Source organism: Erpetoichthys calabaricus, chromosome 4 (genome assembly GCF_900747795.2).
Source record: "Erpetoichthys calabaricus chromosome 4, fErpCal1.3, whole genome shotgun sequence".
Classification (NCBI taxonomy): Eukaryota; Metazoa; Chordata; class Cladistia; order Polypteriformes; family Polypteridae; genus Erpetoichthys; species Erpetoichthys calabaricus.
In genome coordinates this window covers 40,324,588-40,342,817 of record NC_041397.2, presented here as the reverse complement: position 1 = coordinate 40,342,817, position 18,230 = coordinate 40,324,588, and the positions used below count along the sequence as shown (strand labels likewise).

General features: G+C 40.5%; 1 protein-coding gene across 1 annotated transcript in view; it reads left to right on the top strand.

Moving 5' to 3' along the window:
* LOC114651033 (short transient receptor potential channel 2-like) overlaps positions 1-17,206 on the top strand; it is a 30,758-nt gene extending 13,552 nt beyond the window's left edge. Inside the window, exons 3-7 of the mRNA XM_028800989.2 lie at positions 4,411-4,611; positions 9,930-10,094; positions 12,891-13,065; positions 14,851-15,051; positions 17,040-17,206. Coding sequence (XP_028656822.2) covers positions 4,411-4,611; positions 9,930-10,094; positions 12,891-13,065; positions 14,851-15,051; positions 17,040-17,206 — 909 coding nt within the window. The remainder of the gene's footprint in view (positions 1-4,410; positions 4,612-9,929; positions 10,095-12,890; positions 13,066-14,850; positions 15,052-17,039) is intronic.
* The last annotated feature ends 1,024 nt before the right edge of the window (positions 17,207-18,230 follow it).

Sequence of the window (18,230 nt, the reverse complement as noted above, 5' to 3'; positions counted from 1 at the left end):
GGGGTAGGAGTTATTCTGAAGGAACAGTACGTCAAGAGTGTTTTGGAGGTGAAAAGAGTGTCAGACAGAGTAATGATTATGAAGCTGGAAATTGGAGGTGTGATGATGAATGTTGTTAGTGCATATGCCCCACAAGTTGGGTATGTGATGGAAGAGAAAGAAGATTTTTAGAGTGAGTTGGATGAAGTGATGGACAGTGTACCCAAGGGACAGAAAGTGGTGTTTGGAGCGGATTTCAATGGAGATGTTGGTGAAGGGAACAGAGGAGACACGTAGGTGATGGGTAAGTATGGTGTCAAGGAGAGGAACGTAGAAGGTCAGATGATAGTGGATTTTGCCAACAGGATGGACATGACTGTGGTGAATACATATTTTAAAGAAGAGGGAGGAACATAGGGTTACGTACAAGAGTGGAGGAAGATGCACACAGGTAGATTACATCCAATGCAGAAGAGTCAATCTGAAGGAGATTGTAGACTGCAAAGTGGTGGTAGGGGAAAGTGTAGTTAAGCAGCATAGGATGGTGGTCTATAGGATGACGTTGGAGATCAAGAAGATGAAGAGACTGACAGCAGAGCCAAGGATCAAATGGTAGAAGTTGAAAGAGGAAGACTGCAAGGTTGAGTTTAGGGAGAAGGTGAGAAAGGCACTGGGTGGCAGTGAAGAGTTACCAAACAGTTGGGAAACTACAGTACAGCAAATGTAGTAAGGGTGACAGCAATAAGGGTGTTTGGCGTGACATCTGGAAAGAGAAAGGCGGAAAAGGAAACCTGGTGTTGGAATGAGGAAATACAGGAGAGTATAAAGAGGAAGAGGATGGTGAAGAAGAAGTGATATAGTCAGAAAGATGCAGAAATTAGACAAGAGTACAAGGAGATAAAGCACAAGGTGAAGAGAGGTGGTGAAGGCTAAAGAAAATGAGTATAATGAGTTGTATGAGAGGCTGGACACTAAAGAGGGAGAAAAGGGCCTGTATCAATTGGCTAGACAGAGGGACCGAGTTGGGAAAGATGTGCAGCAGATTAGGGTGATAAAGGATAAAGCGAGGAGAGTGTGTTGAGCAGATGGAAAGAGTACTTTGAGAGGCTGATGAATGAAGAGAATGAGAGAGAGAAGAGGTTGGATGATGTGGAGATAGTGAATCAGGAAGTGCAATGGATTAGCAAGGAGGAAGTAAGGACAGCTATGAAGAGGATGAAAAATGGAAAGGCCATTGGTCCAGATGACATACCTGTGGAAGCATGGAGGTGTTTAGGAGAGATGGCAGTGAAGTTTTTAACTAGAATATTTAATGGAATCTTGGAAAGTGAGAGGATGCGTGAGGAGTGAAGAAGAAGTGTACTGGTGCCGATATTTAAGAATAAGGGTGATGTGCAGGACTGCAGTAACTACAGGGGGATAAACTTGATGAGCCACAGCATGAAGTTATGGGAAAGAATAGTGGAAGCTAGGTTAAGAAGGGAGGTGATGATTAGTGAGCAGCAGTATGGTTTCATGCCAAGAAAGAGCACCACAGATGCAATGTTTGCTCTTAGGATGTTGATGGAGAAGTTTAGAGAAGGCCAGAAGGAGTTGCATTGTGTCTTTGTGGACCTGGAGAAAGCATATGACAGGGTGCCTCGAGAGGAACTGTGGTATTGTATGAGAAAGTCGGGAGTGGCAGAGAAGTACATAAGAGTTGTACAGGATATGTACGAGGGAAGTGTGACTGTGGTGAGGTCTGCGGTAGGAGTAACAGATGCATTCAAGGTGGAAGTGGTATTACATCAGGGATCGGCTCTGAGACCTTTATTATTTGCAATGGTGATGGACAGGTTGACAGACGAGATTAGACAGGAGTCCCCGTGGACTATGATGTTTGCTGATGACATTGTGATCTGTAGCGATAGTAGGGAGCAGATTGAGGAGACCCTGGAGAGGTGGAGATATGCTGTAGAGAGGAGAGGAATGAAGGTAAGTAGGAACAAGACAGAATACATGTGTGTAAATGAGAGGGAGGTCAGTGGAATGGTGAGGATGCAAAGAGTAGAGTTGGCGAAGGTGGATGAGTTTAAATCCTTGGGATCAACAGTACAGAGTAATGGGGATTGTGAAAGAGAGTGCAGGCAGGGTGGAATGGGTGGAGAAGAGTGTCAGGAGTAATTTGTGACAGACGGGTATCAGCAAGAGTGAAAGGGAAGGTCTACAAGACGGTAGTGAGACCAGCTATGTTATATGGGTTAGAGACGGTGGCACTGACCAGAAAGCGGGAGACAGAGCTGGAGGTAGCAGAGTTAAAGATGCTAAGATTTGCACTGGGTGTGACGAGGATGGACAGGATTAGAAATGAGGACATTAGAGGGTCAGCTCAAGTTGGACGGTTGGGAGACAAATTCTGAGAGGCGAGATTGCGTTGGTTTAGACATGTGGAGAGGAGAGATGCTGGGTATATTGGGAGAAGGATGTTAAGGATAGAGCTGACAATCAAGTGAAAAAGAGGAAGGCCTAAGAGAAGGTTTATGGATGTGGTGAGAGAGGACATGCAGGTGATGGTTGTAACAGAGCAAGATGAAGAGGACAGGAGGATGTGGAAAAAGATTATCTGCTGTGGCAACCTCTAACGGGAGCAGCCAAAAGAAGATATATATATATATAGTTGAAGAGAAACACTTGAAAAAAAATGAAAATATAGACCCATTATAGTTTGTACTGAACTTATGTAAGTTGATTTGAGGGTCTTTTTTAATCCTTCCTTTTCAGTATTGTCTCCAAACCTGACCAGCAGCAAGCATTCCTAGAATTTATCCTACTTTTATCATTACATAAATTGGAAAAAGTTCCTCTCGCCAAAACTGTTTGCTTTCTGTGTTTAAGCCAGTTTTACACTATAGGCATTGAATTATTAGTTCATTTATTTTTGATCACTAGCCTTTCATGTGGTACCTTATCATAAGCTTTTACAAATCACCGTAAATAATAATATATCAGCCATGGTGATCAAGTGCTTCTGATGATCCTTTTATAGAATATTAAATCTATTAATATGACATAAATAATCTTCAATTTGCTGTTTTGTAATTGGTGACTAAATCTTTAAACTTCTATTACTGTGGAGTTCTGTTTGTGATGATTTCTGTCTGATCACGACCAAGTTATAAGCCAAACTGTAAAATTAAAATTCTCAGTCATCCTGGCATTCACTTTCCTCACTCCTGCCTTCTGACAAACTTTTCAGGGCCACTGGCACTCACATCAATAGATTTAGGGACAGTTTTTACAAGTTGCAAGGTTGCTGAACAATAAGCATAACTACAAATATTGTAACATCACAAGCAGGATATGTGTGCGTGTATGTGTATGTATATATACATATACACACAATCACACATATATATAGAGTTCAAATTTAATTTGGACATTTCAAGCCACATCTGTTACACTCCCCCACCCCCAAAAAAAAAGCCCCAGTGTTTTGGCTGTACATACATCACACCTGATTCCTTAAGACAACCTTATCAGTTTTACTGCTAAGCTGAGCACCTAACTCTGAAAGTGTATCCTGCAAAACTTGTATGCAACCCATCATACAAGACTGTCTGTCTACCCTCTTTGATAATAGTAACATGCTGGAACTCCCCAGTTTTGCCTAGCACCACAGGATATCAGAGTCACTTAACAGCTCTGGAAGGTTCTCAAAATGTTCGGACACCTCTAAGGAAATGGAGTGCAAAGCCAAAAAACACACAGACCGTGACCAGCACAAGACTACAGCATACGTCTCTGAAGATGTGGCATGGCGGTGCTATCCACTACCACCTGCATGTCACACCCACAATGTAACTCTACATTTCTGGTTTATTGATGGTACAAATAAACTATGAAATCCCAAACCTCTAAAACTGGAAAAATATCTTAAAACAGAAATACTGTAAATTTGCTTAAAATCTTATGTAACTAGCATTATAATACTTTGGTGACACACCTGAATATTTTCTGACCCTTTCAATTTGCCTTAATTCAGATGAGGAAAAAAGTCATTTACTGTGTTATCATAACAATGACTAACCAGTGATGGCAATTAAACAGCCACCTTTTATTGCCATGGTTAATAATTCTTGATGATAGTGAACAATCTTCTCCAGAAAATCTGTCACTGCTTACCTTGTGAGTTCTGAAAATTTTTATATAGTTCATCATACAAATCACCTGGAGTCATTGAGGTGCTTTAAAAGGCGCGTGAGACAACCATTATGTCATTTTCTAAGGTTGCACTTGCACCAATAACCAGTGCATGCATGGAACCACCAAGATGTGCAAGGAACAGAAATTTTCTGCAGAATATTCAATTAGTGTTTAGGACAGATGTTATAGCAGACATTTATTTTGCTGTTACATATTTGCTGACCAAATGGATGTTTTGCGCTGTTTCAGCCACAGTACCTGGAACTGGAAAACCTTTGTCAAGAATTTGCTGTGGAACTCTTAGGAATGTGCCGCAATCAAAGTGAAGTGACAACTGTTCTCAACAACTGTGGTGAGGATAACGATGAAGAGATGGATGAGCATGGATTTGACGAAGGCATTCCAAACTTGGCACGGCTGAGATTGGCAGTCACCCTAAACCAGAAACAGGTATGACTTCTCGGTTCTTTTTATGGAAATGTGCTGAAACTAAGGCCCAACTCCTGTTAGAGTTCTCCTTATTAATAGAGAAGCGAAAGCCTCTGCAGCTATCCATCCATCCATCCATCCATCCATTATCTAACCCGCTATATCCTAACTACAGGGTCACGGGAGTCTGCTGGAGCCAATCCCAGCCAACACAGGGCACAAGGCAGGAAACAAACCCCAGGCAGGGCGCCAGCCCACCACAGGGCACACACACACACCAAGCACAATTTTGAATCGCCAATGCACCTAACCTGCATGTCTTTGGACTGTGGGAGGAAACCCACGCAGACACGGGGAGAATATGCAAACTCCACGCAGGGAGGACCTGGGAAGCGAACCCAGGTCTCCTAACTGCGAGGCAGCAGCGCTACCCACTGCGCCACCATGCCGCCTATTTTGAGAGTATAGATTATACAAAAGAAAATTATTTAGATAGACAGACAGATAGATAGATAGATACTTCATTAATCCCAAGGGGAAATTCACATACTCCAGCAGCAGCATACTTATAAAAAACAATATTAAATTAAAAAGTAATAAAAATACAGGTAAAACAGACAATGACTTTGAATAATGTTAACGTTTACCCCCCGAGTGGAATTGAAGAATCGCATAGTGTGGGAGAGGAACGATCTCCTCAGTCTGTCAGTGGAGCAGGACATTGACAGCAGTCTGTCGCTGAAGTTGCTCCTCTGTCTTGAGATGACACTGTTCAGTGGATGCAGTGGATTCTTCATGATTGACAGGAGCCTGCTCAGTGCCCGTCGCTATGCCACAGATGTCAAACTGTCCAGCTCCATGCCTACAATAGAGCCTGCCTTCCTCACCAGTTTGTCCAGGCGTGAGGCTTCCCTCTTCTTTATGCTGCCTCCCCAGCACATCACTGCGTAGAAGAGGGCACTCGCCACAACCGTCTGATAGAACATCTGCAGCATCTTATTGCAGATATTGAAGGACGCCAGCCTTCTAAGGAAGTATAGTCGGCTCTGTCCTCTCTTGCACAGAGCATCAGTATTGGCAGTCCAGTCTAATTTATCATCCAACTGTGCACTCCCAGGTCTATAGGTCTGCACCCTCTGCTCACAGTCACCTCTGATGATCACAGGGTCCATGAGAGGCCTGGTCCTCCTAAAATCCACCACCAGCTCCTTGGTTTTGCTGGTGTTCAGGTGTAGGTGGTTTGAGTCGCACCATTTAACAAAGACCTTAATTAGGTTCTTGTACTCCTGCCCACTCCTGATACAGCCCATGATAGCAGTGTCGTCAGTGAACTTTAATTATTTGTCACAAAAAAAAAATCCATAACTGTTCAAACCAAGTTTGAATGTTGTGAGGGCAGGAACTTCACAGATAGGCAGGTAAATCTTCTGTGATGCTTTTTCCACTTACTACGCTTACTGTTTTGGTCACATCCAGCATCTTTGCTGGGATCTCCTCTGCTTGCTAGGTGACACTGGTTACAAGTGTATCACTCTTGATTAAGAGCAAGTCCCCCGTTTCATTTGATTACTCCTGCAATTTCATATATCATCATTTGCCTTTGTGAAGATACAGTATCTGATCTTTTGGGTCACTGGGACCAGTTTATTTGCCTGGCTTTTACACAAGTTGTCCCTTATTCTACAAACTCCATCATCTTCTCAGATGTTTGCTTGTACTGCTTTAGTTCTCTTTTTAATCCAAATCTCCTGTACCCACAAGACAAACCGTAGCTCAGCCGTGTACAATGAAAGCCTGCAGTGCTGTGATAGTCTTCCATCACTGTGACACTCTCTGTCAAGGTTAGTCATAGTAAGAAATCTGGATTCAACTTTTATCATTTACACCTTCTGGTTTTGATAAATAGTATGCACAGAAAAGTATGTACAAAATAAACCTGAGGCCCCAGATCTTTAACCAGCCAAACATGGCAGAAACACATTACTTATAAGAAAGGTTTTAAACTGTTTGATGATGCACGAGACTCATTCTAAATTATACAGTTGTATACAAATAAGACCTTGGGTGACAGCAATAATTGAATGAATTGCATAGTCTTCTCCTCCTTATGACCCCTTCTAGATCATTTGACAAACGGAAAGATGCCAGTGTTAGACTAATCAAGCTTTTGCAGATATGCATGAAGTGCAGAGTTTCTGTAACATAGCGGACTTTGTCAAAGCAGATTGACACGGCACAGGCTCCCTCGGTCCCACAAAGAAGACGCTCGGAGTCTTAGGACCGACCACAGAAATGAGATTTATTGTACGGCGTATAGACTCGGTTCCAAAAGGATTGAGCAAACAACTGAAAACACCTCTTACATTTATTACAGTTCTTATCACACAAGTCATTATTCATCTTCTCCCTCAATGTTTTACTGCCTCTAATTAATCTACCATCATCTCTTTGCTTGGTGAGTGTCAAATTCTTCACTGTCCATTATATCTGTATGACAGCCCCTTCCAAAACCCCTCACCGCAACCCATCCCCCCCCTCCCCACGGTGCTCAACCATTATTTACAACCCAAGAGTTTACATTCCCCTCCTTGTCAAGGGGCCCATCTCTGCTCAACTCTCCTGCACATCCAGACTTCTAACTAGAGAGATAATGGTGGTCTGTGGCTCACACAGGGTAGTAGAAATATGTAGGCATGAGCTTTTTAACTCCTAACACTCACATCTTAATACACAATAAAATATATTGTCTACTTTTCTTATGTGGTTATATTAATTTTCTCATACAAATTATATGAATATATTTTTCTAAAACTTCTGTTATGGCCTTTGGGGATTATTCTATTTTATACCGTAGTGTGGTTGGCTTGGCCTGTTACAAAAGTTTTCATTGTAAAACAGTAGTTCTAGGGTGTTGTACTGTGTTAGCCATTATGAATGTAGAGAAAAGCCAAGCAAAATGACACCTTTTATTAGCTAACTAAAAAGATTACAATATGCAAGCTTTCGAGGCAACTCAGGTCCCTTCTTCAGGCAAGATATAATCAAGATGTAATTGCCTGAAGAAGGGGCCTGAATTGCCTCGAAAGCTTGCATATTGTAATCTTTTTAGTTAGCCAATAAAAGGTGTCATTTTGCTTGGCTTTTCTCTACATTGTAAAACATGAATTCAGGTATTGTAGGAAATTTCTGGAGAATTATACAATGTCATACTTTTGACCCCAAAAAACAATTGCTTCAAAGTCAGGTCCCAACTTCCAGTTTCTCTGCAAATTTCAAAAAGTTAGATACAAGGATAGAAATGCCTTTAGACTTAAATAATGAAACTTATCAACCCATCAAGTCCGCTAAGCTAAAAGAATTAAATGTTGTTTTTAACATTGTTTTAAATTAATATGAAGGGCTACTCAGCTGGCAGTGGCTCCATATTTCCTCACTTCTCTGCCTGGGTTATCTCTGGGTAGTCCTGCGTTCCACAGACCTGCACACTAGATTGGTTAGTGTGCAGAGTGTCACTGAGTGTGTATCTGTGCACTTCATTGGACTGTTGCCTTGTACATGGCTAATTTTTGGTCCTTGTGTTTGAATAGGCAAATTTGAAAAAAACTGTTAAAAGTGCATGTAATTTTCTTCTAAATCCTTTGGTTTAATTCAGAAGTCACATGCTAATAGATTCATTTCTGATTTTAAACTGTCCCGTTGTTGGGGTGTACATAAGAATGCCCAGTGATGGACTGACGTACCTCCTAGATTGAGCTGCTGCCTTCCTCCTGATGTTGAAGGAGGCCACCCATGTAAGGAAAATTAATGGTTTGGAAGGACTGGTATAGTAAAATAAAGAAAATATTTTAAGACTCACCTGTCTCTTTTAATTGGTCAAATTAAATAAAGAAAATGGGTAGATGGTGTTTAAAACATTCAGCAGGGTTAAAAAATGCTAAAGGTCATGGAGAATGTGATTATGAGACCACATCAAAATTTGCAGAAAAGTTCCTTCCAATCTGTCTGGGGTCAGTAACATATGAAAGTGGTTGTTTGCAAGATGTCAGCAGTTTTATGTTTAGCATAGTGTATCAGTTTAACTGACAGATCACTTAGTTGAGGAAGGCAAGTGGAGTGAGCAGAGTTAACACACTCTACATATGTGGACCATTGTGTCACCATGAAGACACTGAATTTGTCTAAAAGAATAAATAAAGTGCACCAAGATAAAGGGTCTGATGCATACAATGGCGTGAAGTCCTCTGCAAGCAAAAAAAACCAAAGCCTCTTAAGTGCACATCACCTTAAACATAAGAATAAATGTGACCCTCCAGCCCAAACTACTGGCTTCGCTAAAACCCTAAGACCAAAATCTAATTTCCTGGGCCACCTAAACCAAGCCCACAGATCACCTTTCAAAAAGCTCCACCTGCACAATCACATAGGAATTCTCCGCATGAAGTTTTTGAATAACAGGGCACAAAGCACAGGACAAAAAGATGTATAAAATCCTGCTATTGCGTCTGGTGGCTATTTGGACATTCAAGACTATAAATCACAAAAAAACTGACACATAGTGGAACACTAGATTGAACAATTCATTTTGGTTCATTTTTTGTATTGAGTTCTTCACTGAGTTCAGGCACAGAGTGCTGTGACAAGTTGTCATGTAAACTGCAAATTACTAAATACAGAGTACACAAAAATAGAAATGTGTTAAAACACACAAAAAACAAATTAGAAACTGATAAACATAAATTAAAACCATGAATAACTGTCCATTTATTAATTGTTGAACTATGGCCAGTCACCAGCATCACTGGAGAAAATAAACTTCTGGGAGGTCCACTGTTAATTGTAAGAGAGAAAAATCAAAGTCAGACACAGTCCCAATCCTGGAGACTTCAGCTAACTAGCCGCCCACCAGCTTCATTGCATTATAGAGTAGAGTCAGTGCTCAGCCGTCCAATCTGATGACCAAATCTTTAAATCCGATGATTTCAATACTCCTTGTATCTCAAATGATTTTTTCATGGGCAATAGAACAGCTTGGCAGTAGAGCAGTGGCCACATCAAGATACTGAGGTGAGAAAGTGAATAGAGGAAAGCAGGTAATAATTTATAAATTTTTTACTTTATTTTTGTACAAATGACTAACAAGTCAGCTTTGCAAATACAGTTGGATTAAAGTCTTAAATTCTTTCAACTTTTTTAGTAATTACAGAAAACATCCAAGCTTATGGAATGAAAAGTATTTTACAAAAATGATGTTTTAAGGCAACAGAGATCATTTTTCCTCAAGACTACGTTCTCCAGATAAATCATACACTTATGTCAATATTATTTTCTCTCTGCTACAGTTTGTGGCTCACCCCATCTGCCAGCAAGTTCTGTCCTCTATCTGGTGTGGCAATCTGTCAGGGTGGCGTGGAAGCCACACCCTGTGGAAGCTGCTAGTTTCCGTGGGAATTTTCATTACGATGCCTTTTCTCTGTCTGATCTACTGGATTGCACCCAAATCCAAGGTACTGTAATCAAGGGTCTATGGCCATACTGAATACTGTATAGTACCTGCACAATGCAGTACTTGTGTCTTGTTTTTGGTCACAGTTCCATCTTTTGGGTTCCCATTTTTTTGCAAATATGATTTTGTAGAAAATTGATGGGATTAAGTCTGGCTATAAATATTTTGCAGATTCTTGCATTTTTTTTCCCACGTTAACAATGCAACAATGCTTATTATTAATAAACACAATATTTTAACATTGTGATGGAGATTAACCAGTTGGTGTTATTTGATTAGCATTCTGTAGAATAATTTTGTCATTTAGAGCTAGTGAACTATATTTAGTTATTGATGCTGTATTATGCACAAAATACTTCCTTTGCTATACTGAAAATATTTATTACTTAAGGTATTTATTTTACTAGTTTCCACATTTTTTCTTTATCTATCTATCTATCTATCTATCTATCTATCTATCTATCTATCTATCTATCTATCTATCTATCTATCTATCTATCTATCTATCTAATATATATACTGTACATACATACATACATACATACACATGGGGGGGGAGGCACCTACTTGCCAACACTGCTTCCCCCAAAACGCTACGTGGCAGCTCCCCTGCAGTGTGGCAGTGCACCGGATTCCCGCAGGTGATTCTGGGACTTGGAGTTCAGTTTCTCAGCCCTGTTGGGTGCCGTGGATGCCGCCAGGGGTAGCTGTCAAAGAACCTGGGGACTCATAATTTCCTCTCAGCCCAGAAGTACGAGGTAGTCATGAGGATGGAAGCCCCGAAGTACTTTTGGGTTGAAGAAAAAAGGGAAGTTCTTCATTAGACCAGGAAGTGCCAGTCAGTCATGTGCTCAGAAGGACAGAAGCACTTCTGGGTCAAGGGCTGATGGGAACCCAGCAAGTGAGCCAGAGTTGGGTGGTAGAGGACAGAGCTTGCTGGGAGGTGTGGAGCAGAGATTTGGAGATTTAAATATTATTGTGTTTATTGTGGTGGACATGCTTTGGGCACTATTTACTTGAAGAAAAGAAATTAAACAGCTTCTTGGTGTTTTAATAATGTGTTGTCACTGTCAGTGTGTTGGGTTAAGCACTTGTATAGCGCCATCTAGTGTTATATATAAATATATATGTGTGTATAAGTTCGGATTTTGTTTGTTATTTAAAATGTGTGTTTGTGTGTGTATATATATATAAAATATATATATATATATATACAGTATATATATTTAAACAATATATATATATATATATATATATATATATAATATAAAATGCGCTGAAGAAACAGAAATGCATTGTTCAACCTTATTGTATTTTTATAAATACTAATTTTCATTATGACAATCCTATTTAATCAATCGTTGTCCTTTTTTGAAAGAAAGGGTTTATATCCACAGACTCAATATAATAAAACATTTAGAAGAAATTATCCAATCAAAAAGATGTGAGGGTGTACTTAAGAATTAACTGCTGTGCAGCAGTACAATATGTGAAGGTATGAGAGGACAGCGTGAAGAGCCAGTATCAAACAAATGAGAAACTTGGTTTAGTTTGGTCTTAACAATACTGGTGAGTAGTAGCAAGTAAAACGATCTTCCAGGGGACCTCGGAAGGAGTTTTTGCTAATGCCCCAATGACTAAGAGATATTACAGAGCAACTACCATAATAGTGATTTTCAACTGTGTTGTCCCAAACCGTTACAGATTATAATGTGTACTCAGTGTAGAAATTCATTGTAACTTTCCACAAAATTCATCCCATGTGCTGAATTAATGATGCTTAAAGAAAGGCCCAAGGGTACAGGAACTAAGGGCATTTCTAGGTGCAGTCCATAAGCCAGATGTCACTGGAAAAGAAGCATATTTAATTCACTCTGCAGTGGAAGAAGTCCTTCATTAGAGTGTGGGTCTTATCATAGTCACTAGAAGTTTGGGAAGGCAATGAAGATGAACGAATGAGTTCTAAAGAAAAGTATTAGGGCTGAGGGGAAACAGAGTTTGGCCTCATCAAAGAACATGAGAGACATTACATTATCTGGTAAATAAAGGCAAAGCATCAAACGAAGGTTAAGAGTTTCATTTTACATTTGTAATCAATAGAATGCATTTTCCCCAGGCATGATAGTATATAGTGAAGTAGATATTATGTAAGTCCGTTTTGACAGAGCAGTTGATATCTGCAGCCATTATGGAGTTTTGGAGGGAAGCTAGAGTTTCACTAAGAATTGTCTAATGAGGCTAATAAACAGGCAAACAAGACATGAGTGGAGGTGGTAGTGGGAAGGCTGCTATTGTGGAAAGGAGGTGAGCCAGCCAGAACAAACTCAAATGTCAACTGTTAAATCTATTGATTTCATTATATAATTATAATGGTAATGGACACCTCGAACCTGAACAAATGAGAAAAATGTAGGAATCCTAATGTATTCATCACTTTCCTCAACAAGATGCCACCTATTTTAATGAGAAAGTGCAAATACATGTAATAGTTTTCTTAAGTAATATCTTCTGTTATCCTGTGAAGAACAATCGGCTTTCCCACAGTCTTAAGGACAGCTTCATCACTACACGTGAAAGAATATTATTTCAACAACCTGATGTCTTTGAGATTAGGATAAGCTGAATAGGTATCCTTATTAGATTTAGATTTATTAATTCAAATCCTATCTGATCTCATAATGCACTTCAGTGATGTGTGTTGTTAAATGCTTTGTTACCTGTGCAACCATAATGTTACACATGCTGCTACCCAAATGATTTCTATTTAAAAATAATCCTGTATGTTTTTCTTGTTTAGGTTGGACAAATCTTAAAAATACCGGTAATAAAATTTCTGCTCCACTCAGCCTCCTACCTTTGGTTTCTTGTTATTTTGCTTTTGGAATCCATCATTATGGAGAAAAATCAAAGTACCTTTTCAACACGTGATGAAGCCATTTTGAAGAACTCTTTCCACATGATTTGGGTGTTGGGTATGTTCAGCTGCCACTTCTAAATGAACAGAGGAACATTTGCTCATGGAATTTTCAAAAAATCAATACCCTGTTGTGTCTTATTAATAAGTCAAAATACAAATAAAGTTGGTTTATGTACTTATTGGTTGGGCAGATCGGTCCCTGTACGATCGGTGCCAGAGCTTGGTCCGCATTGCCGGCAGTAAGTCAAACCTGTTTCCAGTGAGAGTTGGACTCCGCCAGGGCTGCCCTTTGTCACCAATTCTGTTCATAACTTTTATGGACAGAATTTCTAGGCGCAGCCAGGGCGCTGAGGGGGTCCGGTTTAGTGGGCTCAGGATTGGGTCACTGCTTTTTGCAGATGATGTTGTCCTGTTTGCTTCATCAGGCCGTGATCTTCAGCTCTCTCTGGATCGGTTCGCAGCCGAGTGTGAAGCGGCTGGGATGAGAATCAGCACCTCCAAATCCGAGACCATGGTCCTCAGCCGGAAAAGGGTGGAGTGCCCTCTCAGGGTTGGTAGCGAGATTCTGCCCCAAGTGGAGGAGTTCAAGTATCTCGGGGTCTTGTTCACGAGTGAGGGAAGAATGGAGCGTGAGATCGACAGGCGGATCGGTGCGGCATCCGCAGTAATGCGGGCTCTGCATCGGTCTGTCGTGGTGAAAAAGGAGCTGAGCCGAAAGGCAAAGCTCTCAATTTACCAGTCGATCTATGTTCCTACCCTCACCTATGGTCATGAGCTATGGGTAGTGACCGAAAGAACGAGATCGCGAATACAAGCGGCTGAAATGAGTTTCCTCCGCAGGGTGTCTGGGCTTTCCCTTAAAGATAGGGTGAGAAGCTCAGTCATCCGGGAGGGGCTCAGAGTAGAGCAACTGCTCCTCCGCATCGAGAGGAGTCAGATGAGGTGGCTCGGGCATCTGATCAGGATGCCTCCTGGACGCCTCCCTGGTGAGGTGTTCCGGGCACGTCTAACCAGGAGGAGGCCCCGGGGAAGACCCAGGACACGCTGGAGGGACTATGTCTCCCGGCTGACCTGGGAACGCCTCTGGATTCTCCCGGAAGAGCTAGAAGAAGTGGCCGGGGAGAGGGAAGTCTGGGCATCTCTGCTCAAGCTGCTGCCCCCGCGACCCGACCTCGGATAAGCGGGAGACAATGGATGGATGGATGGATGGTTGGGCAGAATATAGTTTGATAGGATAGATGAGTGCTATTGTCTACAGAAGTGGTTAAAAAAAATCCAAGTAGTGCAGCCAGACTTCCTAAGGTTCTGGTTTTCTGTGGTGGATGTCTTTATTGGATGGAAATCCCTCTTAGAGAGACATAATAGGGGAAAAGATTATGATGATGGAGATCCAGTGCCCTGGGCTTTAATTCTGGCCCGGGCGCTGTCTTTGTATTTTCTGTAGCCATTTTTCTCTGGGTGCTCCAGGTTTCTCCCTCACCCCAAAAACACATGTGCTAGATTAATTGGTGTCTGTAAATTGGTCCCATAAGGACAATTGCTTGGCGCAGTTGAAGTAAGATCTGGCACCAGTGACCCCCTGAACTAGATTAAACCAGCTGGATAATGTATGGATGAACAGGATTTCTTTTGCTGATATTTTATTTGATCTTTTTTTAAATAGAATTTTATATTTAAGTATAATTTAAATAAGCTGAACATTAGATCCAGTATTCAGATGTTTCCTACATGTTTTAGTTGTGGGAAGACCATTCTGTTAAAAATTCCACAACAGCAATAAGAATTTTTAAAATAAATATTCTTTGTCTCATTTCTCATATAAACACCTTTGTATTTTTAGGATTTTTCTGGTTTGAATGCAAGGAGGTGTGGATTGAGGGTTTACGCAGCTACCTCTTTGACTGGTGGAATTTCTTGGACATAATGACCCTCAGTATGTACGTGGCATCATTCACTTTACGTGTCCTAGTCGTCCTCAAAGGATATTTCTTCTGCCATGATAAGAACACTGAACTTGAGTGCAATTACTTCACTAAACTTGGTAAGAAACTTTGATGCGCTTTGTAATTTTTATTAACTGTGGTGCAAAAACAGAACTGGATTGCGTTCTCTTATTCATTCCAATGCAAAAAGAGCTCGATTTTCACCTTCAACTAAATTCATTCATGAAGATTTCTTTAATTTTTGTTTTTGTTTTTATCCTGTGCATCCAAAACTATTTCTGTTATTTTTAGGGAAAGCAATTTAAATTAATTAAAAGGAGTTTCCTCCCACATCCCAAAGATAAGTAGCAACTATAAACTCGCCCAGTATGCAATTGGTATGCGTGAAGGTGTGCTATGATTAACTGGCCTGCTTTCCATATTTAGTTATCATCTAGTACACAATGCTGTTCAGCTAAGCACCATCTGCCCTTAACTTTGAGTAGGATAAGTGATTAGAAAATGGAAGGATTGATGAATAGATGGTCAGTCATTCATGCATATGCATTATATGCTGTTATTTTCTCTTCCACCCATGTATAAACATATACAACAAACTTCTTTATTTGAGTTTATTCCTTAAATGTTCTCACTTTGCTGATCAATGTACAGTAATGAGGATGCTTGCACGCTTGAGCAGACATGTTAATTTAGTGCTTGTGCATACTTGAACAGGGCAACTTTTAAAAAGAGATACTGTATGCATGCTTGTTGGATGAAGTACAGTAAGCAGCAAAGTTAGTCAAGGGAGCCACCAAGTACATGCAGGGGGGCCGGTAGAATGTCCAAGTGTCAGCTGTAGATCTGCTGTGGAAGCCAAAAAAATGTTTTTGCACTCTTCAGATGGTTACAGTAGAGATTAAGTGTTGGAGGCATCTGTTCTGCTAGAGCCCATTAAAACATCACTGATTATTTTTTTATGGGAAACATTTTATTACGCAATTTGATAGGTGGATGTGTGCAATAGTGGATTTGGATTATTTATTTGGATTATTTATTTGTTGCACAAGTTTTTAAAAGGACATGTCAACATTTTTATTGAGCACTTACATATTTCTTAATATTGCTTAATTATTTTGTTGCACATAAATACTTTTTTTTTCTCCATCAGCACCTCTTTTGTCTGCCTCACTTATTTTGCTGCTGATTCTTGGTCCCTGCCATTTTGCCCTTGTGTCCTTTTTGCCCTCGGGGTGTGACGATTATGCATTTAGTTATAATCCCAAGAGAGCTGATCTGTGACATTGTATTAAACAGATTTGGCAAGCCATTTGGTGGATAAAGTATGATTCAGAGTTCTTATACTCATAAGTGACTGTTTTTGACACACACACTGCTTTATGTACAGAGTCAAAGACATAAGGGCTCTAGGTGTTCCTTCCTTTTATTATTGTCTGTATTTTTTAAAATTAATTAGGGTTTCCAGAGTCAACACTACTATTAAAACATTGTATAGCAGGGTGCAATGCATCAGAAAATCATCACAGAAAAGATAAAAACTCTGGTAGGGATAGAAATTGTATAGAAAGACAGGAGCCAAACAGGTGATGGTGAATTCTGCCCTAGCATTGAAAGACTGGGGGTAGAGACACAGACAACAACAACAACAACATTTATTTATATAGCACATTTTCATACAAAAAGTAGCTCAAAGTGCTTGCAGACCGCCCAGAGGTATGGTAGAGGATGTTAGAGGTCAAGCAACGAAACAAAGGCTCAGTGGTGCATGACCACTTACTCAGATAGTATTCAGGGGGTACAGGTGCCATTGAGTAGATGGGACCGTATCATAAGACATCCTAGACAATAGCACTTCATTCCTATGTTGTTCCTTTAAGGTTAAGACCACTCAAGACTATTCAGTCACTAGAGTGAAGTACACAATTTATGAATGAGAACTGTGCAGCACCTTTAATTAGGAATTGAGACCTGGCTATAAAGCAGTTCAATTGAGTCTGAAGAGGAAGAGTGAATGGAAGTAGAAGAAGAATATTATAAATGTCATTGTTGTTATGATTTATTTGTTATGTATTATACCTTCTTTTAGACCGACAAGATTGGCGAACTGAAGACCCTCAGTTTATTGCAGAGGTGCTTTTCGCTGTGACAAGCATGCTGAGCTTCACACGACTGGCATATATTTTGCCAGCACATGAATCTCTTGGAACAATGCAAATTTCTATTGGAAAGATGATTGATGACATGATGAGGTGAGAAGCATTGAAGCAGGGCTTTGGGGGGGGGGGGGGGGGGGGGGGGGTCACACAGAGATCACTAGTTTGTCAGTGTGAATCCCTCACTTATCGCGGGAGATAGGTTCCAAGGCCAACAGCGATAACTGAATTTCTGCAAAGTAGGGACACTATATTTATTTAATTATTTAACGTGTATTTTGACGTTTTTAAACCCTCCCTGTATTGTTTACAACCCACCACTCTATTAAAAACAGGGACAACTGCTAAGCAATATGAAATCGGTAGATAAGTTTACACTTACTGTATAGCAAAGTACACGTAGCAGCTTGTAGGCGGTCATGACGTCATCGACCTTGTTGCAAAGATTCCTAAAGCAGATTCCATCCAGACTACTGCCTTATCACGTCCACTTGCAACTCGTTTTGCACCCTGGTTAAAGGACACTGCGGCCTTAGATCTTATATGCTTTTCCTCCTTTTTAAATAAAAAGAATCGATGTCCTGCAGCGGTGTAGCTGTTCCCTTCCTTCAACATATCCAAAACTTTTACCTTTTCTGCAATCATTTGCATCTTCTGTTGGTGCTTGGACACGGCCCCTGAAGCATTAGCACGTTAATGATGAATGAGTGAGATGAGACTTCATGGTTAATGCAACACTCCGTCGCTGAGCCAATCAGCAGCACACAGGAACTTAACTGCGTGCTCTGATTGGGTAGCTTCTCAGCCATCCGCCAATAGCATCTCTTGTATGAAATCAACTGGGCAAACCAACTGAGGAAGCAAGTAAAAAGACCCATTGTCCGCAGAAACCCGCAAAGCAGCGAAAAATCCGCGTTATGAATTTAGATATGCTTACATATAAAATCCGCGAAAAGTGAACCGCGAAGTAGCGAGGGATTACTGTAAACAGAATAGGACATTAAACCTAATGTCAGATTAAGATTGGTCTTTCTTTCTCCATTGCAACCTGCCTGATTTGGACATTCCGGAAGGTCAATAGTGCTATACAGCTGAATATCCAGTTCAAATTTTCACATAAAATT